This window comes from Notamacropus eugenii, chromosome 4, assembly GCF_028372415.1.
Source record: "Notamacropus eugenii isolate mMacEug1 chromosome 4, mMacEug1.pri_v2, whole genome shotgun sequence".
Classification (NCBI taxonomy): domain Eukaryota; kingdom Metazoa; phylum Chordata; class Mammalia; order Diprotodontia; family Macropodidae; genus Notamacropus; species Notamacropus eugenii.
The window spans coordinates 75013751-75039541 of record NC_092875.1 but is presented as its reverse complement, the minus strand read 5'-3'; the positions used below and the strand labels follow the sequence as shown (position 1 = coordinate 75039541).

Below are 25791 nucleotides of genomic sequence, written 5' to 3'. Positions count from 1 at the left end.
CGGGGGCGAGAGCAAGTGACGTGCATGGTGACGCTAAGCTGCGAGAGGGGACATATAAGGGGCGGCCCGGCTGGAGAGACACACTCGGCGCGCGCCTACCCCTCCCCAGGAGTGCGAGGACTGGAGCGCGCGCGCGCCCCCCCGCGGCCACCATGCGCGAGATCGTGCACCTGCAGGCGGGCCAGTGCGGTAACCAGATCGGAGCCAAGGTGGGGGCAGCCCTCGCTCCCTGCCAGGCGGCGCGTGCGCAGAGCGGGTGCCTGGGGAGGGCCTGGGACCCCAGGGTGGAGGGTGGGGATAGAGACAGGTGCAGAGCTTACCCCCTACCCCAGGAAGTCCTATAAGGGAAACTGAGGCAGCATTGTTCTCCCCCACGGGGATGGGGGTGGGGGACCCAGGAGTCCTACTAGGAGAAGGGGGAGGGGTACCAAGAGCTGCATGAGGGAGGGAGGGTGTCCTCTGGAGGAGAGAGGTAATTGGGCTGGGGGACAACAATGCCAATGAGGTGGGGGAGGGGAACATCCCAGTTGGTGCCCCTGCAGCGGTGGCCACGGTGTCCTGGGGAGAGGAGGGGCTGTTGCTTTACAGTAGTGGGCCCAGGCTGCACAGCTGGCTCTTTCTGGCTCTAGCGGACCTTGCTGATATAAATAGACCCGCCCTTGTTCTCTGCGCCAACACCCTCTCCCACCCAGCACGCGCACACATCTCACACACACACACACACACACACACACACACACACACATACACACACACACACACACACACACACACACACACATACACACACACACACACACACACACACACACCACACACCACACACACCCCACCCCCAGTGTTGTTGGGTCCAGGCAGCCCAGTATGCCTGGCCCGAGGAACCCTCAGGGTGAGGGGTTTGCCACAAGGAGCCAGCTGTTACAAGCCTCCCTGCTTTCTCCACCTAGTCTGTCCATGCCTCTGTCTCCCCAGTGATTGTCCCGATATCCCCTTCCATGGTTTGTTAGTCTCTGGAGGCGTTCTCTTGCTCACCATCTTTACAGTGTCACTGATTCTCCGTCCTTTCTGTCTTCACCTGGTATATGTAGGTGACTGAGACCGTGGTTATATGTTGGGTATGTTGTAAGTGTGTGTAGGGTGGGCTCTCTTAGGATCCTTCTTCCATATGGAGAGGCCCTGGCCCCACCCTCTTCATGATTTTCCTTGCCCTAGTTCTGGGAAGTGATCAGTGATGAGCATGGCATTGATCCCACTGGCACATACCATGGTGATAGTGACCTACAGCTTGAAAGGATCAATGTTTACTACAATGAGGCTACAGGTGAGCCAGTCTGCCAGGGGCCTAGTGGTCTGTATTCCCAGTGGGGTGGTCTGGTCAGCTGGGAGCAGGGATGGGGTGGAAACAGGGTGAGTGTATGAGTCCTCAGCTCTGAACGATATCTCTCTTCAGGGGGGAAATATGTGCCCCGAGCAGTGCTGGTGGACCTGGAACCAGGGACCATGGACTCGGTCCGTTCTGGCCCCTTTGGGCAAATCTTCCGGCCAGACAACTTTGTCTTTGGTGAGTCACAGACAGACAGATGCATGATTATTAGTATTGTGCTTACAAAGACCCAAAGAGCCACATGTGTCTCCCAAGAAGTAGAGGGCAAGCTTTAAGAATAGCCTTTTCTTTTTAGGGTACTAGGTGTCCAGGCTTTCCCTCTCTTCTCTCTCCCCTCTACCTTCTACTGCTTCATTTTTAGTGGAAGTGAAACCAACTCAGGGGTTCTCCCCAAATAGTACAGTCCAAGAGTCCTACCTCCCACCTGTCCCTTCCTCCCACAGCTGCTTACAGATTGCTGGTCCAAAAATGTGGGCTAATTGCTTTAGGGGTCCCAGCTCCCACCTCCTCCTCTGACTCAGGACCTCCCTTATTCATTCCAGGCCAGTCTGGGGCTGGGAACAACTGGGCCAAAGGTCACTACACAGAGGGTGCTGAGTTAGTGGACTCGGTACTGGATGTAGTTCGGAAGGAGGCAGAGAGCTGTGACTGCCTGCAGGGCTTCCAGCTGACCCACTCGCTGGGTGGGGGCACAGGCTCAGGCATGGGCACCCTGTTGATCAGCAAGATCCGTGAGGAGTACCCAGACCGAATCATGAACACATTCAGTGTGGTGCCCTCACCCAAGGTGTCAGACACAGTGGTGGAGCCCTACAATGCCACCCTCTCAGTCCACCAGCTAGTGGAGAACACAGATGAGACCTACTGCATTGACAATGAAGCCCTGTATGACATCTGTTTCCGTACGCTCAAGCTTACTACACCCACCTATGGAGATCTCAATCACCTCGTGTCTGCCACAATGAGCGGAGTCACCACCTGCCTCCGTTTCCCGGGTCAGCTCAATGCTGACCTTCGCAAACTTGCTGTCAACATGGTCCCCTTTCCCCGCCTCCACTTCTTCATGCCCGGCTTTGCCCCACTCACCAGCCGAGGGAGTCAGCAGTACAGGGCATTGACAGTCCCCGAGCTCACTCAGCAGATGTTTGATGCCAAGAACATGATGGCAGCCTGTGACCCCCGCCATGGGCGCTACTTGACAGTGGCTGCTGTCTTCCGTGGGCGCATGTCGATGAAAGAGGTAGATGAGCAAATGCTGAATGTGCAGAACAAAAATAGCAGCTACTTTGTGGAATGGATCCCCAACAACGTCAAGACAGCGGTGTGCGACATCCCTCCCCGAGGTCTCAAGATGGCAGCCACCTTCATCGGCAACAGTACCGCCATCCAGGAGCTCTTCAAACGCATCTCAGAGCAGTTCACGGCCATGTTCCGCCGGAAGGCCTTCCTGCATTGGTACACGGGTGAAGGGATGGATGAGATGGAGTTCACTGAGGCTGAGAGCAATATGAATGACCTGGTATCAGAGTACCAACAATACCAGGATGCCACAGCAGAAGAGGGGGAATTTGAGGAGGAAGCCGAGGAGGAAGAAGTAGCCTAGAGTGCTTCCCACTGAGTCTGTGACAACACAGACCTCACCTTACCCTCCCCAGTTCTGACCCTCCATCACCCTCATTCTTGTCTGACACTACTTCCCCTGGATTCTGCCTCCGTTCCCTCAATTTCTCTACTCACATCACTTCATCTTGTCCTCTGACCCCATCAAACCTTTATTCCCTCTAATTCCCTTATACTGTCTCCCCGATTTGTCTTCAACCCCATCTACACCCAACTTCTCTGATCCCACCCAATCCTTTGTTACCCCAAATTCTCTGGTACTTTCCCTGATTTTTCTCCAACTTCTCTAACCTTGTATCTCCCACATCTTCTCTGATCCCTCCAAAGCTTGGCTCTCCTATTTTCTCTCTGAAACTACTCCTGAAAGGGGGGAGAGTGAGAGAGAGGTTTTTAGACCTAGAAGAAACTAGAGATTATCAGCCCTCCTTAATAAAGAAGGGACCTTGAGTCATACAGGCAGAGTGAATGATGGAGTTGTGACCTGAACCCCCAGACCTTGGGGGTCTCCCCTCTTCCAAAATAAATTCCTTCCTCCCCAAAATGACTCCACCCTATGCTATGTTGGGCACGTTTTCATTTTTCCAAATGAGCATGCACTACCTCCCACCTTAGCCTAGTGTTGTGATTTGGATGGGGCCGGCAGGGAGGGGAGGGGCTCAGTGAATTTCCCTAAACATTTACGCAATAAAATCATAATAACGCACTTGTGTGGCGAAGTCTTACTTTGGATAGAGGTGCGGGCTTCAGAGGAAACTGGTGGAGGGGGAGAGGATGGTAGGGCCTTTGGGCAGGGATGTGTCCCCTTCCCCCATTGTCCAAAGAAGTCTGTGCCTGTCCCCCAACCCATATCTGGGACCTGGCACTTGTGCCTAGCCAGCAGCTGGGCTTAGAGAGCATGACCTGCCCCACCCTACTCAAAATAGCCCTAGGCTGTGAGCCTGGTCACCTGACACCAACCCCCTTCTTGCTCTCTTAGGAGGGAGGCAGAGCTGAAAAGGGCAGAAGCCTAGAGAAGGGATGTGGGACTGTTCAACCCTGAAGGACCTCAGGTTTTCAGGAGCAGAGGCAGATAGTTGCTCATGGCACTTAACTTCATCCACTCCCTTTAGCACCTGTCTTTAGAGCCAGATCCCAGCTATTGGAATTATCTATGTCATAGGTTTCAATGCTTGAGGGGATCCCAGAAGTTATCTAGTTCAATCTCTACATTTTACTGAGATGAAGAGATTTGCTTATGATTACACAGGTCATCAGCAACAGAACCAAGATTGAGAGGTCATCTGCCTCCTGATACAACTGATAACACACTTTAAGAAAACAAAATCTGTCCTTTGTCTGACAGTATGAATATTGAGAATATATCATAACAGGTACATTGAGTCCCTGACAAAGGTCTATTCATCATTCAGGGCAGTGGAAGAACTCTTTGGCAAATCCATGAAATGATGTTTATATTTCCTAGCTGTTCCTAAAGCTAGTGGTTCGTTAGGGAAAAGAGGATCATAGGTTTTAAAACTAAAAAGGTCCTTATAAAGGTCATCTATTCCACCAACTTGTACCTTGGTTTCCCCATTGACTAATAATTTACGTTTCCATATGGGAGACTCAGACTGGGAGCAAATGACTTTAACTAAATAATCTACTTTGGAAACAGCAAACAGATGCACACATAGATGTATGCATACATGTGAATATATGTACATGCAAGTATGCACATATGTATACACATATAAATGCATGGGTGTACATGTGTGTCCATGCATCTGTATATATACATGTGCGTGCATACATATACTTTTGGAGACTCCAAATCAAACTGAATGTGGATGATCTGGGGGTATTCCATCTCCTCTGAAGTAAGAATTTTGTTTTTTCTAGAGTTGACTGCAATTTTATTAACACAGAGGCCAATCTTTTTTTTTTTGGAGAGGGGAGGTGAGGCAATCAGGGTTAAATAACTTGCCCAAGGTCACACAGCTAGTAAGTGTGAAATGTCTTGAACTTCAGTCCTCCTCACTCCAGAGCCTGTGGTCTATTCACTGCACCACTTAGCTGCCCCCCCAATCTTAAAGGAAAAATAATGAACACACATAGATATTACTTATATACCTATGATATTATAGGAATGTATTGGGTGGGCTTGTTTTTTGGTGCAAAGTTTCTGAAAATGTGATGACTGATGACACTGCTACTCATTCTTTTTGTTTTATTAACTGCCCCCACCATAACCTCCCCCATTGAGCTAATTAGAAAGAAAAGACAAAATAAAGCTTTGGATACATGCATACTCCAGCAAAACAAATTCCCACATTGTGTTGAGGTACTTTTAGTTCATGACCCCTGCCAGGAGGTAAGGAACGTGCCTGAGCATCATTACTTTAGTTTATCTTTTTGTTAGAGTTTTAAAGTTTTCTAGAGTTGTTTATCACTGCGATGTTGTTTTGGGATATATTCTTTTAGGTCTCGCTCACTTCACTCTGCATCAGTTCATAACAGTTTTCCAAGTTTCCTCTGAAACTGTCCATTCTGTCACATCTTAAGGCACAATATTCCGTGATATCCCACAATTTGTTTAGCCACATCCAATAGAAGGGCACTCCTTTGTTCCCAGTTTTTGGCTAGGATTTAAAGGGCTTCTATCCATATATTTTTTTAACATATGGGTCATATCCTTTGATTAATTAGACTTTTCACTGAATAAACTTTCCTCCTCTCCCTTTTAGGTAAATGAATGAATGAATTCAAAAGCATGTGTTAAGAACTCAGAATATGTCAGGCCCTGTGCTAAGTGCTGAGGTTACAAATAAGTAGTGAGACTGTCTATATCTTCAAGGAGTTTATACTCTAATGGGGAAAGACAACACATTTAGAGATATGGCGGAAGGTTGACCAGAGAAAGGAATTTTGGTCTGGAGAGTTGCAGGGATTGCGGTTGGAGCCATGGAGCAGTTCATTAATATTGCCCTTTAGAAAAGCAACAGTAGTATGAATTTGATTTTCATTCAGAGCAAGGAGTGGAAAGTCTATGGGGAAGCTGTGCTGATCTGTCTGATAGGGTGAATAGAAAGATGGTCACACTGGATGTCTCAATCGGACATGAAGCATCTAGCTCATATGGTGAGCTAGGCAATCTTGTACTCATTCAGTTATCGATCAACACAAGGCAAGCCCATGGAAGGACTCCCAAAACTGAGTGAATTAACTCAAAAAAGGAGCAAGTTTAGGGGAACTGGCAATAGATTCAGTGGAGCAGGTCCAGAGTTCTCCTTCCATTCTCCCAATCTCTTCTCCCTGATGCTCCCATCAGCCAGGTAGGTCCCAAGCATGCTTTTTACATCACAACCTAGCTCTGTCCCTTTCCCTATCCGGTTCCCAACTTTGCATCTCTCTCTGTGTGTGTCTCTGTCTCTCTGTCTATCTGTCTCTCTGTCTTTGTCTCCTCTCCCTCTCTCTCTTTTTGTCTTTTTCTCTCTGACTCTTGTCTCTTTTTCTCTTTTTGTTTCTTTCTGTGTCTTTTTCTCTTTGTCTCTGTTTCTTTGTCTGTCTGTTTCTCTCTGTCCCTATCTCTGTCTCTCTTTGTCTCTTTGTCTTTCTCCATCTGTCTCTATTTCCCTGTCCCTGTCTCTCTTTCTCTGTCTCTGTATCTGTCTCTCTCTGTTTCTCTCTCTCTCTCTGTGTCTCTCTCTGTCTGTGTGTGTGTGTCTCTGTCTCTCTGTCTCTGTTTCTTTGTCTTCCTGTCTGTCTCTGTTTCTCTCTCTGTCTTTGTCTCTCTGTCTCTGTCTCTGTGTGTCTGTCTCTCTGTGTCTCTGCCTCTGTCTCTCTGTCTTCATCTCTCTGCCTGTCTCTTTCTCTCTCTCTGGACTTAGTTCCCATATCTCTCTAGGACAACATCATTTGTACATAGGTCAGTTGGAGTAAATCCAGCACTGTTGGGCACCACAGGCTCCTGCAGGTCCAGGAACATGAAACCAGACTCTGGATATGTCTACGTCCTCAGCTGCCTACCTCCTGACAAATCGATATCCCTGTTGTCAGGAGTGTGATGCTGTGTGCATGTCCACACTTATTGTTCCTCCCCATGGGGAACAGGAAATGGTGTGAAGGTATGTGTTTATTTGTGTTTCTTTAAGTACCTCATTCTATTCGGGTACTCCCTCTATACTACTCAGACTCCCTCTAGCGGTCTTCCTGTACCTGGATAGCGAGGGGACAGAAGAGCCAGTGGGAGGTGAGACAGAGGAATAGGGATAGAGAGATGGAGGGAAAGAGCACAGGGAAGGAGTCTGGGAGAAAGAGAGGGAAGGAAGCTCTCTGGATTGGTACGAAGGTCTCAGCAAGTTGCAAACCAATTCCAGTCAGTTATGGGCATTCATCTAGCAAGGAGCCCATCTTTGCCCCAGCGATATAGGTGCGATGCTGGCCTCTGGCTACTTTCGCTCTGATCTGGACCCAGACAAGTCCCCAGCCCCACTTCCTCATGGGGGAGACTAGGAGGCAGTGTGCCTGGGTTCTGCAAAGCCGGCAAGGGAGGGGAGGGTTGCCTCTGGGGACGTCACCCAGCAGACTTCCTCTCTAAGCCACACAGGAAGAAGAAAGGGCCCAGCACCCAGCACCCTTGGCCCATTGCCTCAGCACAGGTCCCAATAGGGACCCCCATGGAAGCCTGTCCTGGCCACACTGTGCTGCACCCATTCAGCAGGGGGACCATGGGATCCAGTATCAAGTAAGACCCGGGCATCTCCCCATACCCCTTAAATATAGGCTAAGGGTAAAGACTTGAACAGAGAGAGCTCTCCTTGTTGAGATAGAGGGGAAACAGGGGAAGGGAGGGAACAGATTTAATGATGGGGAAGAGAGTGAGCTGGCTACAGTCCTAAGGAAGAAGAATTGTTCTATTAAAGCCACCTTGAAGCCTTCCTGTGCAGCCCCCATCATCTCTGGTCCCTTCAGCCTGTCTCTAGGTCTATCTCTACAAGTCTCTTTCTCTGCTGTTCCAAGCTTCTGTGTGTCTCTCTGCCTCCCTGACCCTTCCTCCCTTCATGTCTGTCTCTATCTCTGTGTCTGTCTCTCTCCATGTCTCACTCTTTTTGTATTTATGTCTTCCATTGTTTCTCTGCCTCTTCCTCTCCATCCTTTCTTACTTCTGTAGGCTCATCTGCCTGCTCTCCTAGGAGGTCACCAGAAGTGATGGATGATGGGGATAAGAGAACCCAGGTGTCTTGTGCCTTCCCAGAAATACAGTGTAGTCAGTGAGAGGTTCTGTGCATGAGGACAGAAAAAGGCACAAAACCAGAGACCCAGGGACATGCACCAACCAATCAATCAACAAGCATTTATTAAGTACCTACTAGGTTTGCCAGGCATCTGTTAGACACTGGTATACAAAGAGAAAAACAAAACTATCCCTATCTCAAGGGAGACATATGTAGATATTTATACAAAATAGATTCAAGAGATGCACAACAGCTTCATGCAAAAGATGACAGGAGCTGAATCTGGAGTCTGGAAGGAAATTAGGCATTCCAGGAGATGGAGGTGGGGAGGAAGGGCATTCCAGGTATGTAGAACAGCCTATGCAAAGGTATGGGGACAGGTGATGGAGTATCAAGTGTGAGGAACAAGAAGGCGGTTTGGTTGGATTGAAGAGGGAGTAGAGGGAAGGTGTAAGACTGGAAAGGTATCTTGAGCCAGGTTGCAAAGGATTTTAAATATCAAACCTTGATCCTTGGGGTTATAAGGAGCCTGTGGAATTTATGAGTAGGGGTAGGTACCCCAATCAGACTCTCACTTCAGGAAAATCATGTTGGTAGGTTTGTGAAGGTTGAATTGAAATGAAGAGACACCTGAGACAGGTTAGTAGGGAGGTCATTGAAATAGCCAGGTGAGGAGTGATGAGGGTCTGAGCTTGGGAGGGGGTTTGTGTTTAGAGGGGGACAGATTACAGAAATAGACCCCAGACATATGGACAGGGTCGAGAATTTGAGATTTAGAGCAGAAAGATCATTGAGCCCAACCTCCTCATTTAGCAGATGAGGAAACTGAGGTCCCAAAATCTGAATCCCTACTGTTTATAAAATAAGCTTTCTTCCTACATCGGGAAAATCCTTGCTGTCTCTCCTTGTTCACCCACTGACCTCCTGTAAAGCCCAGCTCAGATGCTGTCTCCCCCAGGAACCTTTCCTAAGTCTTCTTGTTAATAATTATTTTTCATGTTGGTTTGCATTTCAGTCCTTTGTACCTCCAGTCTTTAATGCACTTATCAAGTATTATTGTATGTGAATCATATCTTCCTACTAGATCTTAAGCTCCATGAGAGTGGAGCCTAGCCTTATTTAAACTTTTGTCCATCACCCAGAACTGTATACAATGCTCTGTATAAAACAGGCAATTAATAAATGTTTAATGGGTTAAATTTTGTTTAAAATTACCCACAGTAATATTAGTAGTAAGTCACAGAGCTGACGCAGAAGAAACACATAACAATATGTATGTGATATTTTAAGGTTTACAAAGAGATTTACATGTGTTATTTCTTTAAATCCTCACAACCACCCTGGGAGGTACATACTGTTATTAGCCCCGTTTTTACAGATAATAATATGTACAGATAATAACATGTATGTAGTGCTTACTTTGTGCCAGGCACTGGACTAAGCTCTTTACAACTGTTATGTCATTTGATCTTCATGACAACCGTTGGAAGCAGGTTCTGTTATTATCCTCACTTTACAGATGAGAAAACTGAGGCAAACAGAGATTGTGACTTGCTCAGGATCACAGAGCTAGTAAGTGTTTGAGGCTGGATTTGAACTCAGTTCTTTCTTCTAGACTTTAGGCCTGGCATGTTATCCACTGTGCCCCACTAGGTGCTGAGGAGAGAGGTTAAATGATTTGCAGGGCTAGTGAGGGCTCAAACTCAGGACTTCCTGACTCCAAGTCCAGCATTCTTTCCAGGATGTTACCCAGAGACCTCTAGATAAACAGGTGAACACACACGCACACACACGCACTTACAGGTACCTGAGTTGCTGGAGTCTCAGCCCTCCCAACCCCAATTTGTTCCCCAGGGAGGATCCCAAGAGCACATTTGCTTGGTTCTTTGAGGCTTCCTACCCCACCTCGTTGCAGGAGGGTAAGTTGAGGGGATTCCGTCTGGTAGGGTCAAGATGAGGGTAAGAAAAAGGAGTGTATATGGTGAGGCCCTTGAGTTGAGGCTGGGGGTGGCAACAGGGAAGTCTGGGTTGTTTGGTAGGCCTTGAGCTCACTAACCAACTGTCCCTGCAGCACCCCCCATCTTGCGCCAATTCCCTAAGGATTTCTGTGATCAGGTATGTATCCATCCCTGCCCCAGAAGCCATAGTCCCAACCCTACCATCCCTTCCCTCCTCTGTGGGGGCCCCAACAAAAGAGGGGGATGGGGGAGGGGCAATAGAGCCCCAACGTCTAGGCCCTGATGAGGGGATGTAAAGGCCTCTATGTCCAGGTCTGGACCTTCTTCACCCCCACCCCTCAAACCCTGCCCCTGGCCAAGTTGCTCTGCCTCTGTTTCCCTAGGAATTAATGCAAACGGTACCCAAATTCTGTTTCCCTTTCGACTTGGAGAGGTGAGGAGAAAGAAATGGAGAAAGACAAACAGACAGGAGAACACCAAGACACAGAGCCATGCACAGTCAGAGAGACAGAGATACAGGCTGAGGGAAACAGCAGGACAGAGGGCCACTGAGGCTGGGAGGGAAAGAGATTGATGGATGGGATGGATTTGTGCTCTGCTGAGTGGGAGTGGGCCTGGGAGCCTGCAGGAGGTGGACTGAGGCATTGAGTGGCTTTTCCTCCCCACTCCCCCACCATTCACCAGGGCAGGCCACGGTCTAGCTGCCCAGCACTTCACCTTTGTCCTAACCGACTTGGCTGGGAGTCGAAGATTTGGCTTCTGCCGCCTGGGGACCAGCGCCAGGAGCTGCCTCTGCATACTCAGGTTGGGGGCGGGGCAGGGAGTGAGTGTGGGCTGGGGGCCAACAGGCCTAGGTTGTCCCTAGTTCTGTCATGGATTAACTGTGTGACTTGGGTAAGTTCCCATCCCCTCTCTGAGACCCATCTGTCAAAAGCATGCCCAAATGACATACTCTGTAAAGTTCTTTCCAGTTTGGATGTTCTATTCTAGCCCCACTACCAGGGGCTGGGATGGAAGGGGGATGGGATCCTGCTACACCCCAGAGCCAGCTGCCCCTTCTCCCCTCAGTGATCTGCCCTGGTTTGAGGTTTTCTACAAGCTGCTCAACAGTGTTGGGGACCTGTTGGCCCAGGATCAGGTGAGGCCTCTTCCTCTCCCCTTTCTCCCTTGCCTGCTTGTCCCCTGCTTCCCTGAGCTGTCCTGCCTCCACTTCATAGGTCTCTGAAGCTGAAGAACTTCTCTCTACCCTGTATCTGCATCCAGTACCTAGGTCAGAGGCCCCTTTGGGACTGTCCCTGGTATGTGCCCCCTGCCAGAATACCTGGGTCTCCACTACTTCAGTGGGGAGGGGTCCTCCTGGGGGAGGACAGCCTAGTAATCAGCCTCTTGGGCTGGACTGGCTCCATTGGCTTCATTCTTCACCCTACCTTTCCATTTGGATCCTCAGGACCCGCAAGAGGGCAAGCTAAGGATTGCCAGTCAACCCAGTTCCCTACCTCCTGCACCTGGGACCAACCAACTGGTGAATAGGGAAAGGGCTAGGGTAGGAACTAGGGTCTAGGGCCAGGGAGTGAAGCATCTAGGAAACTGCAGAGAAGAGAGGGGACCTCAGGTAGGATCAAGTTACCTATCTTGTCAGGAAAACTGGTGGCAAAAACCAGAGAGGATATGGTAAATGTTAAAAGAGGACCTAGTAGGGAAACAAAGTAGGTTTTAACTATCTTACCATTAGTAAACCTGGTGGGATGTAATGAGGTATTTTGAGGCAAATCTAATGACATTACCTTGTGAAACTCCACAGGGATGGTGTGGAAATTTGTTGGGACTGGAGCACTTCTTTCAGAAGTTGGTGTTGAAAGCTAGTAGAGATCAAGGGGAGGGCTTGGGTTAGTTTGGAGGGGGGTGGGGAGATCTGATAACAAATGCCAGGAGTAATCAAGAAGGGAGTGGTGAGAAAATTATGGGGAAGCCGGATTCCTTTAGATATCTGGAAGTCAAGAACCAGCCTGATGTGAAACAGTGATATTTCTCTCCCCCCTCAGCTCTCCTGCTTCATTGCTCCAGATTCTGGTCGCCTGCCCTCCATCCCAGAAAATGTGAGTTGAGGTCCAACCAGGGAGCAAGAGGAGGATGGGCAGGGGTGAGGGCAGGAGCTTGGGCTGGCCAGAGGCAGAGGCTTCAGGCCTAGCTGGCACTACTGTCCCTTGTCTATCCAACTGCTCACAGAGGAACCTGACAGAGTTGGTGGTGGCTGTAGCTGCAGAGAACATCGTGGGCCTCTATAGTTCTCTGCTCAGTGAGCGTAGAGTTCTACTCACAGCCAGCAAACTCAGCACGGTGAGGGCCTGTCCCAACCAGGCTTGAAGAGGGAGGAACAAAGACTAGGGCAATAGGATCTTAAGGGCCAGAGGAATAGGGATGAGAAGTCAGGGGCTAGGATTATTCAGGAATGGTGGCAGTGACTCCAAGGGCCCTGAGTCTCTAGGGTAAGAAAAGTAAGGATGAGGATTCAAGGTTCCTTTTGGTGGGAAAGAGAACACAAAAGGACAGGTTACTGGAGACCAGTAGGAACTTCTGGACTAGAGGGCTCAGAGGCCCAGGAGTTAAGGGTGGAGGGATAAGAGGATTTCTGAGGATAGGAGAATCTAAGCAGGAATATGAACAAGGGTGCTTGTACCATGGGTCCAGGAGGAAGGACAGGTATGAGAGGAAGGAGTATCTATGGATGGGAAATTAACTATGGAGCTGAAGTGATAGGGAGTGGCTGTGGAGTGGAAGGAACTTGGGTCCAGAAACACTGGGGAAAGGGACTGGAGTATAGGAGGGTCAGGTGTCGGAGGACCTAGGAGTCTGTGGGAGCCTGTATGGTTGGGCAGTGGGCCCTTAACTACTTCCTCTCTTTGGATATCCATCATTCCCAGCTGACTGCCTGCGTCCATGCATCCTGTGGCTTGCTGTATCCTATGCATTGGGAACACATACTCATCCCCACACTGCCCCCTCACTTGTTGGACTACTGCTGGTGAGGAGTCAAATGGGAAGTGGAGGCAGGCAGACCCTGAGTAGGAGGTGACCTCTCTCCCTTCCCTTCCCTGAGTTATTCTCCTTCTGCCTGCAGTGCCCCTATGCCTTACCTCATCGGTGTCCACACCAGTCTCATTGAGGTGAGTGAGGTTGGGAAAACAAAAATGACAGTTGACTCCCTCAGCCCCAGAAATCAGAGGGTAACCTGACTCTCTCCCCTCAGAGGGTTCGGGACAAGGCCCTGGAGGATGTGGTCATCCTGAATGTGGACACAAACACTTTGGAGTCACCATTCCAGGACGTGGAAACACTGCCCCCAGATGTGGTCAGTTCTTACCTGTCCTATAAACTCCGTCAAGGCTCCCTATGTCTCTATTTGATAACCATTTCTCATTGTCTCTTATCCTACTCCAAACCTTTCTGCATAATAGATAGGGCATACATAGATCACTCTCCTTTTACAGATGAGCATGATGGAAAACACTCCCAGGGACCCCATCTTCTTGGTCTCCCCTTGTGTTCCTAGAAAATGAGGCATATCTAAGAGTTGTTGAAATAATAGACCAGGAATCTAGAGACCTGAATTCTTGCCCTTCTTTGTTCTGAACTCTGCATGACCTTGAGTAAATCACTGTTCGTTCACACCCTAGGCCTCAGCTTCCCCTTCTGTAAAATATGGAGGCTGGATTTGATGAGGGAATACGGTGTGGTGCATAGAACACTAGTAGGGGAATCTGACTTCAAATCTTGATTTTGCTACCCTGGATGACCTGGGGCACCTCTCATAACTTCTTGGGGCCTGTTTCCTCATACGCAAAATGAGAGTGTTGTATTGGATGATCTCTATCGCCCTTTACAACTCCAGGTCTATGAAGATGCCTTTCAGTTTGACATTCTAGGCTCAATGTTCTGAAGCCTTTCCCAGCTCTATCATTCCATGTTCTGTATAAACCACCACCACCCCACCCAAAGACTCTTCACTCTTAATCTCCAGCATTGTGATGATATTCATGTTCTGGCAGTTGAACCCATCATGTACCTGCCAGGGAGATGAAAGAGAAGAGACTCCCTCTCAGGTCCCCTTGTTTTACCTCTCCGTGGTCCAGGTGTCTCTCCTAAGACTAAGACTAAGAAAGGAAGCTTTGGCTGCTGGTGATGGTGTATCTCGACTCTTCCTGAGGGCCCAAGCTGTGCTCTTTGGTGGCTACAGAGATGCGCTGATCTATACTCACGTGAGCAGACATCCAGATGCCCAGGCCTGGGGGAGGGGATTAGACTACTGGGGAAGGGACAGAACTCAGGAGTCACTGAAGCCACTGGGTGCAAACAGAAAAGAATTCTTGGGTTCTATTGCTTAATTTGCTTTTCATCAGCTCAACTAGGTGGTGGTGATGGGGTGGAATCAAGGGTTACTTCTCCATGGCGGGGGTGGTGGTCAAGATGGTGAAAGTAAGAAGATGGGAGAGACAGACATCTTAGGATGCAATGGCCCTCCAGGGACAGCCCATGAAGTTCAGTGAGGAGGCTTTCCTGGCTCAGAAGCCAGGACCTTTACAGGTCTTCAGACAAAGTGCTATCCACCTCCAACTCTTCAAACAGGTATATCCAAGTCAAAGCTGTAGGCATTGGGGGGCTGGTGGCTAGGTGCTAGGCAGGTCATAAACCTGCCTAACACTCCCTCCCCAGTTCATTGATGAGCGCCTAGAGAAGCTGAATTCTGGTGAAGGCTTCTCGGACCTGTTTGAGCAGGAGATCACTAGCAATGGGCTGGCCTCAGGTGAGACATTAGGCTCCCAGCCCCAGGGGGTTATCCCAGGCCTCAGACAGGGGGTAGGGGAGAAAGGAATAGGGAAGACCAGATCAGTCTGGAGACCCATAGCTAAAGCCTCTTTCTCCCCCAAACCAGGAAGCCATCGATCCTATCAGCTCTGGGCAGACAATCTGAAAGTAAGAGCAGTCTCTCCCCCACCCCCCCCAAGCCTCAGCTATCTATCCTCCCATCAATTCCTCTAAAACCAAGTCATTCCTTTCCTCCCTGACCTCTTCCCCCACCACTCTCAGCAATGAATCTCTCCTGTATCCATCCCCAGAAAGGTGGAGGAGCCCTCTTGCATTCTGTGAAAGCCAAAACCCAGCCAGCCGTGAGGAACATGTACCGCTCTGTAAGGACTAGCCAGGCAGAGGATGGGGGGTGGGGCAACAGAGACCCGAGCTGTATGCCAAAGTGGGTGGGAGGTGGGGACAGGGAATGTTGGGAAGGAGTAGAGCTTGCAGCTAGGGCTCAGGGGCAGGGAGGGACCCTGGGAGGCCAGGCTAGGGAGGAGCTCACCTGATAGGCCTGGACCTGGGGCGATCTGCTAGTGTTCCTGCTAACTTGTTTCAAAGTTGGTTCAAGCAGTGAAATGTTTCCACAAAGGAAATGTTAACAAATTTTAACATTATACAATCCATTGTGTTACATTCTTGCACCCTCTAAATTTTGGTGCTTGGGGGCTTCCTGACCCAGCCCTCGGCACTGTGGCTCAAGGAACAAAATTGGGTTGGGAACCAGGTAGATCTGGCTGGGCAAGTGACTTTACCACTTCTTTCCTCATCTGTAAAATGGTGATGATACCAGTAAACTCTTACTTCCCCCAGCCATGAGGATCAAATGAAGGAATGTAATTCACTTTGCAGACTTTAAAAAGGGCTTCATAAATGGCAGTCATCATTAGCCAAGATCCCCTCCAACCACATCTCAGTTTGCTCTTTTTCCCATCCCCAGGCCAAGATTGGACTCAAGGAAGTGCAAAATCGGCTAAGGCACAAGGTAAGACAGAGAGGGCCTGAATGGAGGTCCTGGAAGTGGAGTTAGAGGAGGGAGTTTTGGCTTATGAACCTCCTTCAACCCCCCCACCCCCAGGATAGTGACTCCTTGCTGCAGAGGGGAGGTTCTCTTCGGGTTCCAGCCCCTGACAACCGTTCAGAACGTCTTCAACACCGTCTGCCCATCACCCATCACTTTGGGCAGGTAAGGAGCACCAAATTTCCCCTCCATATCAGGATACAAGACCACTTTGCATCCTGAAGGGAAAAGTCTGGAAATTGCTAACTTCCCTGTCGCTTCTAGTCCAGGCCCCTGCGTCCACGGAGGTCCCAATTACGACATGAGGAAGAAGCACCCCCAGGAGCAGAGGAACAGAGGTAGGTTGAATTCCTCTGGGGCTGGGACTCTGGATTTGGGACTAGAAGCTGAGTCCTCTCTCCTCCCTTAGAGAACCTCTCTCTGGGCCCAAGGAACCCTGGGGCCTAGAAGACTTGGACAGCAACTTCCTGGGCTCAGGAGAACTGGATCTGCTTGGGGAGATTCTTGACAATCTCAGCATTGGGATGTCTGGGTCTGAAGAATCCCCTAGTCTGCACCCCAGCCACAGCTTGGACAGCTGCCACTTGGGCCAGGGCAGCTGTTTCAACTTGGTGAGCCCCCTTTTAGCCCTCTCCCCAAGCCACTTCACTGTTCACCTCAACTAGTGGGGTATCCTTAAGATGGGGGAGGGGTGGCATTGACTCCATCAGGCCTCTAGGGCACCTTCCTCCCAAAATATCTGGATATTTTTCTGCCCTCCAAACAATAATACACATCATAGCTATCAGGGATTTGACTGGACATCTAGCTTAACAAGAATCTTCAGATTTCTACCACTTCGTAAATATGACTTCGGGCAAGTTTCAACCTCTCTACACCTGACTCATCTATAAAATGAGACTGGACTAGATGACATCTAGAGTGTCTTTTATTTCCAAGTCTCTGATCCCCAACTAGTGGTTCTCCAGTTTTTAGCTTAAAGACCTTTAGTGGAGGGCATCTTACTACCCTCCAGGCAGCCCATTCCACGGTATAGAAATGCTGAGAGTTAAGAACTTTGCTTGTATCTCAAGTGCTCCATCACATCTGCCCAATACATTAATTCAGCCAATTTTTCTCTACCCTCTCCCCACCAGATACACCTAGAAGAAGAGGAACTTTCAAAGGAACAATTGATATACCCCATAGCCCCTGCTAAAGCTCTTTCCAGTCAGGACTCAGAAGAAGCCAGGGCTTCCCAAATCTCTGGGGAGACTGGGGTCTCCCAAGTCCCTTCCCCAAGTCATCGACCCTTCCTGGCTGAGGAAGAAATTCTAGAGTCGAAGTTACAGCCCTCTGAGCCCCTTGATGTACCTCACTCCTCCCAAGTCTCTGTAGAGCCTGAGACCTCCCCTATCTGTGCAGAATGTAGGTCCCCCAGTCCTGTTTGTAGTCCCCAGAACACTGATAGAGGGGTGCCCCCAGGTCTCAGAGAGAGGGTCTCTATTCAGCCCAGGGTGGCTCAGCTCAAAAAGCAGTTTGAGGGTTAGGGGCAAGTCCTCTGGCCAGGTCAAGCTAAGGGGAAAAAATCCAGTGACTAATTTGGGTTTTCTAGCACTCGCATACAATACCACTTTCAGTAGTAGTACCAACCCTAACCCCATGCCTTGATGTGCCCCCCCACCCCAATAAAGTTGTTTGTCCAGTGCCAGTGACCTCCATCCTCACTCCTTGGGGAGGCAGGATTGTTCTATACACACAGCAGGGTCTACCAGTTGGCACTTCTCAGACTTTCCCAGTCGGCCTGAGTAAGCTGCTCCCCAGAGGAGGGACATGCTAGAATCACTGAAAGAGGAGTCTGTTAGTCTAGATTTGTCACCTAGAAACAAAGGATTTGTAGCTAGCAGAAGTTCCATTGTGTCCAACTCTTTCCGATCCCATTTGGGGTTTTCTTGGCAAAGATAGGTGTTTGCCATTTCCTTTTCCAGCTCATTTTACAGACGAGGAAACTGAGGCAAAAAGGGTTAAATGACTTGTCCAGGGTCACACAGCTAGTGTCTGATGTCACATTTGAACTCAGGAAGATGAGTCATTCTGACGTCAGGCCAGCGCTTTGTGCACTATGGCACCCCACCTGGTAGATAAGCTAGTCTTTTAGATCTGAGGAAACCAAAACCCACTTTCTCACAGGTAGTAACAGAGAAGGGATCTGAGCCCTACTTCAAACTGAATGGGTTGGTGTAGCTAGACTGGGAATCAGGAAGACATTGGTTCAAATCCTGACTATGATGACCAATAGCTAAACTATGTGTACAACCACAGCAACTGAACATATGAACCTATCTTCTCATCTGTGAAATGAATGGTAACACCTTTGGCATCAATTTCTTGGAGTTGTGGGTAGGCTTAATTGAGATCATGTAGGTAAAGCATTCTGCAAACTTTTAAAAGTGGTAGAGAAATGGCAGTTCCTATTTCCACTTAGCTATGGGACCCCTCCAGAGTATCTGGTGCATGGGAATAGGACTTGCTCTAAATTTGGAATCAATGTAAAAGCATTAAACCCTAGTCACTAACCATCCTAAGAATTGTCCCTTCATTAGTAAAAGAAGAATCAGAGTTTAGAACAGAAAGAGGCCTTTGCAATCAGGTGAGCTAAGGTGTGTACTCGGAAAAACTTAATTACTACCCCCACCATTATCCCAGGGCATCAGCCCCTACCATTACTTGATCAAATACAGGGTTTGACCTTATGACCATCTTTATAAAAAATACAAATCAAGCAGCCCCTCCCAGGGACAGGTCTAGGGAGCTGGAGGTAGTGGCAATGGAAAGGGAGAGGAAAAAAGAAGAGACCAGGGAGAGAAGCAAAGTGGTGGGGCAGGTTTTCCAGAAGGGGCGGAAGACTGTTCCAAGCACCTTCTCTTCAATTCAAATACCTATTATTATTCACCCAGAGGGGAAGATTAGTCCTGAGAGAGTTAAGTGGCCACTGGGACGGGTGGAATGTTAATCAAAAGACCTGGGGAGGGGGAGGTGTTTCTTTTCAGTGCCCACCAAAGTCTCTGCCCCTCCCCACAAAGGGGAAGGGGGCCCAAATCTTTTGCACCCACCCTAACCCCAGCAGGACACCCAGCCCCACGCCTTGTTCTTCGAGTCCTGGGGACCTGGGGCTGCTTCAGCCGCGTGGGACAACTGAAAGGCAAGGAGACCAGGGTTGAAAGGCAGGAGCAGGCCATCAGGGGAGAGGGCCAGGTGGCCACCATAGTTCGCATCAGGAAAAACATTAGTAGCTTCCAGTCCCAGGCCAATGTCCACAGACCAAAGGCAGAAGTCTGCAGCAGGTTTGGTGGTCCAGTGAAGGTGGCCATGGCCAGCAGCTTAGTCAGCACCCCCCTGCCCACTCCTTGCCAATCCCTAGCATCTGAGGCCTTCAGTGTTACTCCAGATGCTCCCTGAAGGGGATTCTCAAAGTGGCTGAGTGCCCAATGTCAAGCAGGTCCAAAACCAAAAATGGGGTATGGGGTTACGTGCAGGAAGAGGGGGGATGCAGTGCTCAGATGAGCCGCTCCTCAGGGGGAAGCTTCAGGTTGGGGGGCGGTGGAGCCCGGGCACCCACCTGCTCTTCACTGCTGGGCCGGTAGGTGCCCTCTGTCTGGCGTTTCTCACGAAGTTTCCGACCCAGCAGGACCAGTAGCACTACCAGGAGGAGGATACCCAGGACTGAGAATACAGTGATGATGGCAGTGACTGCACCCTGGGACTAGGGGGAAGGAGGGGAGTCACCCACTGAGAAGGCAGGCATGCGTGGACCTTCCCTCATTCCCCTCCCCACACATCTACACACACACACACACACACACACACACACTCACACACACACATACACACACTCCTCCATTTGCCACACATGGAGCTTCTATACAAAAAGGGTCAGGTTGGAAAGAACATTACAACACTGAACAGTTTGAACTGCCAGGGAACATCAAGTCCCACCCCACTCCCATTTTAACTTAACAGATGGGGACTTAAGAGGCCAAAGAAGATTTTGGGTCAAGGTCATAAAGTGACTAAAATCCAGACCTCCTGCCTCCCCTCATCGTACTACATGTACATCCGATGTAGTACTAGATTACTAGAGAACCATTCCCCCTCCCCGAAACTTACCAGGGCCCCGCTGGCTGGTGGTGCTGTGGAAGGGGTAGTAGTATTTTCATACCCAGTGTAGCCAGTACCTATGGGAGAAAAGGGAGCAAGGGGGAAAATGGAAGGCATGGGCTGCTGCACTCATGCACAAAACACCACGGCCCCCTCCCTCTTGCCCCTCAGGCCACATCAACCCCAGGCTATGGGCATGGCCTTTACTACTTACTTAGACCAGGAGTGCCTGACTCACCAAAGTCCCCCTCCCCCAGGCTCCCGAAACTGGAGGAATGAATAGAGCCACTCCCCAAGAAGGCTCCAGCTGGCCTAGGATCCCAGAATACCTGTGTCCAGTTCAGGAGAAGAAACTAGATTTCCCCCTACCCAGTTTCCTTAGCTCTTGTCCCCCTTCAAGCTCCACCCTTTTTCCTCTAAGGGACTTTGTCGCATACAGTATAGGTCAGAGAGTACCCAGAAGGACAAAATGTAATCCAGCCCCTGACCCTCTTCCCCAAACTCTGGCATCCTATTCCCCTGGCTCTGAATACCTTCCCCCTCCTCATCCCAAGTATTCTGGCATCCTGCCCTACCCGTTTCTCAGGGCACAAGTTCTAAGCCTTTTCCCAGGAGGGGATCCAAATATCCTGGCTTCCACCTGATTTCTCCAACCTAAACTTATCCTTTCTGGGAACCCCAGCTAGGACAACCTCCCTGCTCTCCAGGCATCCAGTATAGACACCCAGGTTATGTTCACCCCATTCCTAAACAAAAGATCTATGTTCTTGGGCTCCAGTCCTAACCATCTATCCTGAAAGGTATCCCCACTGGAATCCTACTCTAATCTGTCCCCCTCCTCTCAGGCCTGAGGACCCAAGCACCCTGGCCCTCATCTCTGACCAGGGACATATAGAAGCCAGGCACCAGTACCTTGAAGTTACTTACTCTGGGCCAGGGCAGGCTGGGGCTTCAGTACTTGCAGGCTCAGTGCCAAGCACAGGCCCAGGCCAGGGCTGCTCGCCATGGGCCCCTGGGGAACCGAACCAGGCCTATGCCGTGGCTGACCTGGCTCCCGAACTCCGGTGGCTACTGCATCTCAGGCTACTGTAAAGGGGAAAGGAGAAGGGAAGAAAGGAGAGAGCCCAAGGCCCAGGAGGGGTAGGGGGAGGGAAAGGGGAGGAACAGCCCTAGGATCCCTGCAGGGCAGGTGCCCCCAGCCCAGAAGGAACTCAGGAGTCCCGCCTCCCAGCTCCCCCATCCGCTTTTCCCAGCTTGGAATTAAAGATTAACCTAGCTTGGCCCGGAAGAAGGTCTGGGGTCGAGGAGGAAAACTGAAGGAAAGGAAGAGTTGGGGCTGAGCTGCCCCACCCCCTACCTGGCGCCAGCTTTCAGCTCCGGTCCTCTGCCTGGCAGTCAGTCCTTCTGTCCCTCAGTCGTTTCTGGCCGGCTCCACCCGCTCACGTGACCCGGAAAGTTTAGTCACTCACCTGGGAGGGGGAGCGCACTTCCTGTCTGTGCACCTGAGCCCCAGGTAAGGGGGCAGGGCTAAGTTGGACACACCTGTAACAGAGGACACACACCTGTAAAGTGGAATGACTGTACTGGGGTATATTACCCTGTAATAGAGGCTATATCTGTAATGGGAAATGCCTGTTAAGGAGATACACTGGTAATGGGACACATATAGAGGGAATCATGCCTGGAGCAGGGAGACGTAGCTAGTAGGGAGCATACTCCTGTAATGGGGGATTAAACCCATAAGGGATACATACATCTGTAATGGGAAATATGTAAGACTACATTCTGGGGAGATACAGACTTGTATTGGGAGAATACACACCTTTAATGGGGTAAAACATAATGAGGGACACACTACAGTAGCTTGTTAGGTAGATACCTAGTGAGGAGACATACTTTAAATGGAGAGACAAATTTTTAGGAAAGACACCTAGGATGCACCTGTTGGCAAGGACAAACCTGAAAGGGGGCCACAAAACTGTGGTAGGAGTCATATCTTTTAGGGGGACTCAAATATTGGAGAAATATACACCTTTTGGGAAATAGTACACCTGTAATGGAGGAAGCAAAAAGCATTAATAGGGGTAAACCTGTCTTATTAAGGGAGATCTAAATGGCAACTAGGTGGCACAGTGGACAGAGTGCCTAGCCTGGAGTTGGGAAGACTCATCTTCCTGAGTTCAAATCTGGCTTGAGACACTAACTAGCTGTGTGACCCTGGGCAAGTCACTTAACCCCATTTGCCTCAGTTTCCTCATCTGTAAAATGAGTTGGAGAAGAAAATAGCAAACTGTTCCAGTATCTTTGCCAAGCAAACCCCCAAAAGGAGTCATGTAGAGTTGGACATGACTGGAAAATGACTCAAAATGAGAGGGAAAACATCAAGGAGGTCACATTTGTTATAAGAACATGATTGTTGGGGGAAACACCTAAAATAATGGACAGACTTGTTCAGAGGGACCACATACCTGTTGGGGAAGACCCACCTGTTATGAGGGACATAGTTTTAACAAGTGGGGGACACACATCTGTAACGTGAATGTCTCAGTGCGTAGGAACGCATCCGTAATGGGGAAAACACATATATGCAGGCAAAAGTTAGCTGACTGAGGATTCAACAGATTCCACCAGTATTAGGAAATCACCTAGGCAACAACAGGATAGCTAATGGATAATGATAAAGAGGGAGGGGAAATACCGATGAACTATACCAATAAGGAAGGGGAAATTAACTAGAAATACTCTTGCTTGAAAATATGACTTCATGGGAGAACACCTATGTAGAGACACACCTATATGTGGCACATAGGTTATAAATTCAGATGCTGAACAGAGCTAGAAGGAACCTCCCCTATTCCAAGCCCTCATTTTACAAATGAGGAAACTCAGGCTTAGAGAGGTTAAAATGACTTGCCCAATGTCACAGGCAGTGGCAAGGGTGGGATTTGGACACAGATACCTTAACTCCAAATCCAGAATTTGTTCCATGATACCACATTTCCTCTCAATCTGTAGGAGCATATCTGTATGGGAGTATACATAGTGGCATTTCAAAATTATCTGAACTGAGTTACCTTAAGGTCTACATAGCCCTTCTGCTCTCCTCTATTAGCCATCTCTAACTGGATGTCCTATAGACATCTTGTCCAAAACTGAACTCATTATCTCTCCTTCCCTAATTGCCCCTGTCCTAACTTTCTTAATATTGTCAAGAGCACCACCATCTTCCCACCCTTAGAAGTTGGAAACCTAGATGCCATTCTCAACTCTTCACTCTCACCTCCCATATCCATTTAGTTGTTAAGTCCTCTTAGTTCTACCTTTGCAGTATCTCTCAAATGTACCCCCTTCTCTCCCTCTGATGCTGCCACCATTCTAACAAAGGCCCTCATCACCTCACACTTGAACTTTTGCAACAATCCACCAATCACTTCCAGTCTTTCTTTACTACCAGCCATCCTTCATTCAGCTGTCAAAGTGATCGTAAAGTTCAGGTCTGACCATCCCACCCTTTCCACCCACCCCCATTCAGTAAACTCCCAGGGGTCCCTATTATCTCTAAGATCAACTGCTTAGCATTGCCAACCTGGTTTTTTCCTATTTTCCAGTCTTAACTAGAAAGTTTATTTCCCCAACTCCATATACTTTTTAATTCCATGACATTGGCTTCCTTGATATGTCTCAAAAAAAGACAGTCCGTCTCCAGATTCCAGGTATTTTTTTTCTGTTTCCCCTACCTGGAACCCTCTTCCTCCTCATCTCTGCCTCCTGGCTTCCTCTACCTTCCTTCAGGTCTCAGTTAAAGTCCCACCTTCTGTAAGAATTCTTTCCTGAACCTCCCTAGTCTTGGGCCTGACAACCCTCCTCTTTCCCATTTTATTCTGTATCTAGCTGGTCTTTATATGGTTGTATGCAAGGTGTCTCCCCAGTTAGGACCATGAACTCCTTGAGAACAGGGACTGTTTTTTGCCTTTAGCTTAGCACAGTGTCTGGCATGCAGTAGGTGATTAATAAATATTCATTTACTGACAGATTCTAAACCCCAGGAAATTGTCCAGGGTCCCATTCATTTTGTGAGAAACTACTTCATTACCCTAGTTCTCACTGACGCCTCCCTAGTGGTAGAGATGAGAAGCTGCACCGAAATTTGGGACCTAGAGGATGGATATACTATTCATTCTGGGAGCTTCCATCAGACACGAGATAAATGCATGGCCTGTATTTGGTGGGAGTGGGGAGAACCTCGGATAGGCTCAGTTCCGGGGCGCCCAGCATACATTGTGGGTCACAGCCCCTTTAAGGAGTTCCGGAGCTGGGCGGGGTCTAATGGTTTAGGCTCGTGCCGACAAGGGGTCAGAAGGAGGAGGGTGAGCTCAGGCTTGGGCGCTTAAGCCTATGGTGAGCCAGAGAAGGAGCCTAGCCGAGCTTTGATCTTGGGGTTCTTGGCCCGAGCTAGGCACCGGAAAGGCGCGGGCGGGCTCATTCTCAGGTGACAAGGCACCTTTTAACGAGACGGGGGCAGGATTAGTCGTTAAGTCAGGTTGGGGCCCCGTGACCCTAATCGGTTGAGGGGGATTATCCAATTCTAGACAGATCCTGGAGCTCTCCCCCTTACGCATTGTTAGTGGAGGGGGTGTTGATTCCCAGGAAGGTGGGAAACTGAGTCATGGAAAAGGTTAGAGCACCTGGAATAGCACTTGCATCCAGGCACCAGGTTGGTCAGTAGCTTCTTCCCGCGCCCTTATTTTCTGAGTCTGGAAAGAAAACTGGTGTCTGGTTTCTCCGGTCCTCATCAGGTCTGCTTCACGATTCCCAAACAGCCCTTTTCACCTCTCTTTTAGTCTCATGAGCCAAATCTAGAAGTCCTGATAGCACTCCCCCCACCCAACCCGCGCGTGCACACACACACACACACACACACACACACACACACACACACACACACACACTCCTTACAATCCCCATTCCTCAGTCCTCTCTCTGCTCGTTAGGTGATGAGAAACCCAAAGCCCATCAACCTTTCCACCACCTAATTCCTCACCTTCCTAGACGCCAGTCCCTCAAGACTTGGGATGGAGGGGAACGGCTCCCAGAACCCAGGGATCTCTCCCTCCCACCCAGCTCCTCACCATCCCCTGCTCGCGGTGACTAGATGATGTCGGATGCTTCTTCCAGCTCTGAATCTATGATCCTATGATGCCCCGGTGCTGGAGGAATGGAGGACCCAGAACCCCAGAGTTCTAGTCTCTCTGTTCCTCACCACCCCTCACTCTGTTCTCTCTCAGAATTGGGTCTTGCCCTCTTGTCTCCTCATACTGCCGGCTTCCACGGGACTGAGAGGAGGGGAAGACCCAGAATCCAGAAATCTCAGCTCTTCACCATCCCCCGCTCTTTCTCCAACTGTATTGGGAGGGAGGACCCAGGAGTCCCTGCCCCCGTGTCCTCATGATCCCACGCTTTTTGTTACGAGTTACCACCGGCTGGGTGAAGAGTGGGGGTGGAGCAGTACAGAAGTCCCATTCCTCACCACCCGCTCCCACGTGGCTAGAGAAAGGAGGGGAGTATCCCAGAACCAAGAGCGTCGGCTCTCCAGCTCCTCACCATCCCCCA

General features: G+C 49.5%; 3 protein-coding genes across 7 annotated transcripts; 2 read left to right on the top strand and 1 right to left on the bottom strand.

The window, feature by feature from the left end:
* Positions 1-15: 15 nt before the first annotated feature.
* Positions 16-3707, top strand: TUBB4A (tubulin beta 4A class IVa). Its single transcript, XM_072602015.1, has 4 exons — positions 16-209; positions 1213-1321; positions 1451-1561; positions 1927-3707. The coding sequence occupies exons 1-4, from the start codon at positions 153-155 to the stop codon at positions 2985-2987; spliced, it is 1338 nt and encodes a 445-aa protein (XP_072458116.1). The 5' UTR covers positions 16-152; the 3' UTR covers positions 2988-3707.
* Positions 3708-6956: 3249 nt separating this feature from the next.
* On the top strand, positions 6957-18407 carry DENND1C (DENN domain containing 1C). 2 transcript variants are annotated; one of them, XM_072602010.1, is made up of 24 exons: positions 6957-7107; positions 7590-7727; positions 10072-10136; positions 10289-10332; positions 10559-10608; positions 10860-10979; positions 11244-11313; positions 11393-11473; positions 11623-11697; positions 12218-12271; positions 12402-12512; positions 13097-13197; positions 13294-13339; positions 13423-13524; positions 14306-14431; positions 14697-14798; positions 14886-14976; positions 15106-15146; positions 15290-15361; positions 15964-16008; positions 16102-16209; positions 16309-16382; positions 16454-16655; positions 17181-18407. In XM_072602010.1, the coding sequence occupies exons 2-24, from the start codon at positions 7660-7662 to the stop codon at positions 17571-17573; spliced, it is 2241 nt and encodes a 746-aa protein (XP_072458111.1). In that variant the 5' UTR covers positions 6957-7107; positions 7590-7659; the 3' UTR covers positions 17574-18407. The 2 variants fall into 2 exon arrangements, with proteins under 2 accessions (XP_072458111.1, XP_072458110.1); XM_072602009.1 differs by having other exon boundaries at positions 7582-7727.
* Positions 18408-18766: 359 nt separating this feature from the next.
* Positions 18767-25731, bottom strand: CRB3 (crumbs cell polarity complex component 3). Of its 4 annotated transcripts, none has more exons than XM_072602028.1 (7): positions 25311-25731; positions 24867-24935; positions 21539-21723; positions 21109-21267; positions 20191-20258; positions 19643-19786; positions 18767-19218 (listed from the first exon to the last, which is right to left on the bottom strand). In XM_072602028.1, exons 4-7 carry the CDS (start codon positions 21185-21187, stop codon positions 19138-19140), a joined length of 372 nt encoding a protein of 123 aa, XP_072458129.1. In that variant the 5' UTR covers positions 21188-21267; positions 21539-21723; positions 24867-24935; positions 25311-25731; the 3' UTR covers positions 18767-19137. The 4 variants fall into 4 exon arrangements, with proteins under 4 accessions (XP_072458129.1, XP_072458126.1, XP_072458130.1 ...); XM_072602025.1 differs by having other exon boundaries at positions 19643-19722; positions 25311-25638; XM_072602029.1 differs by having other exon boundaries at positions 21109-21264; positions 25311-25442.
* Positions 25732-25791: the final 60 nt, after the last annotated feature.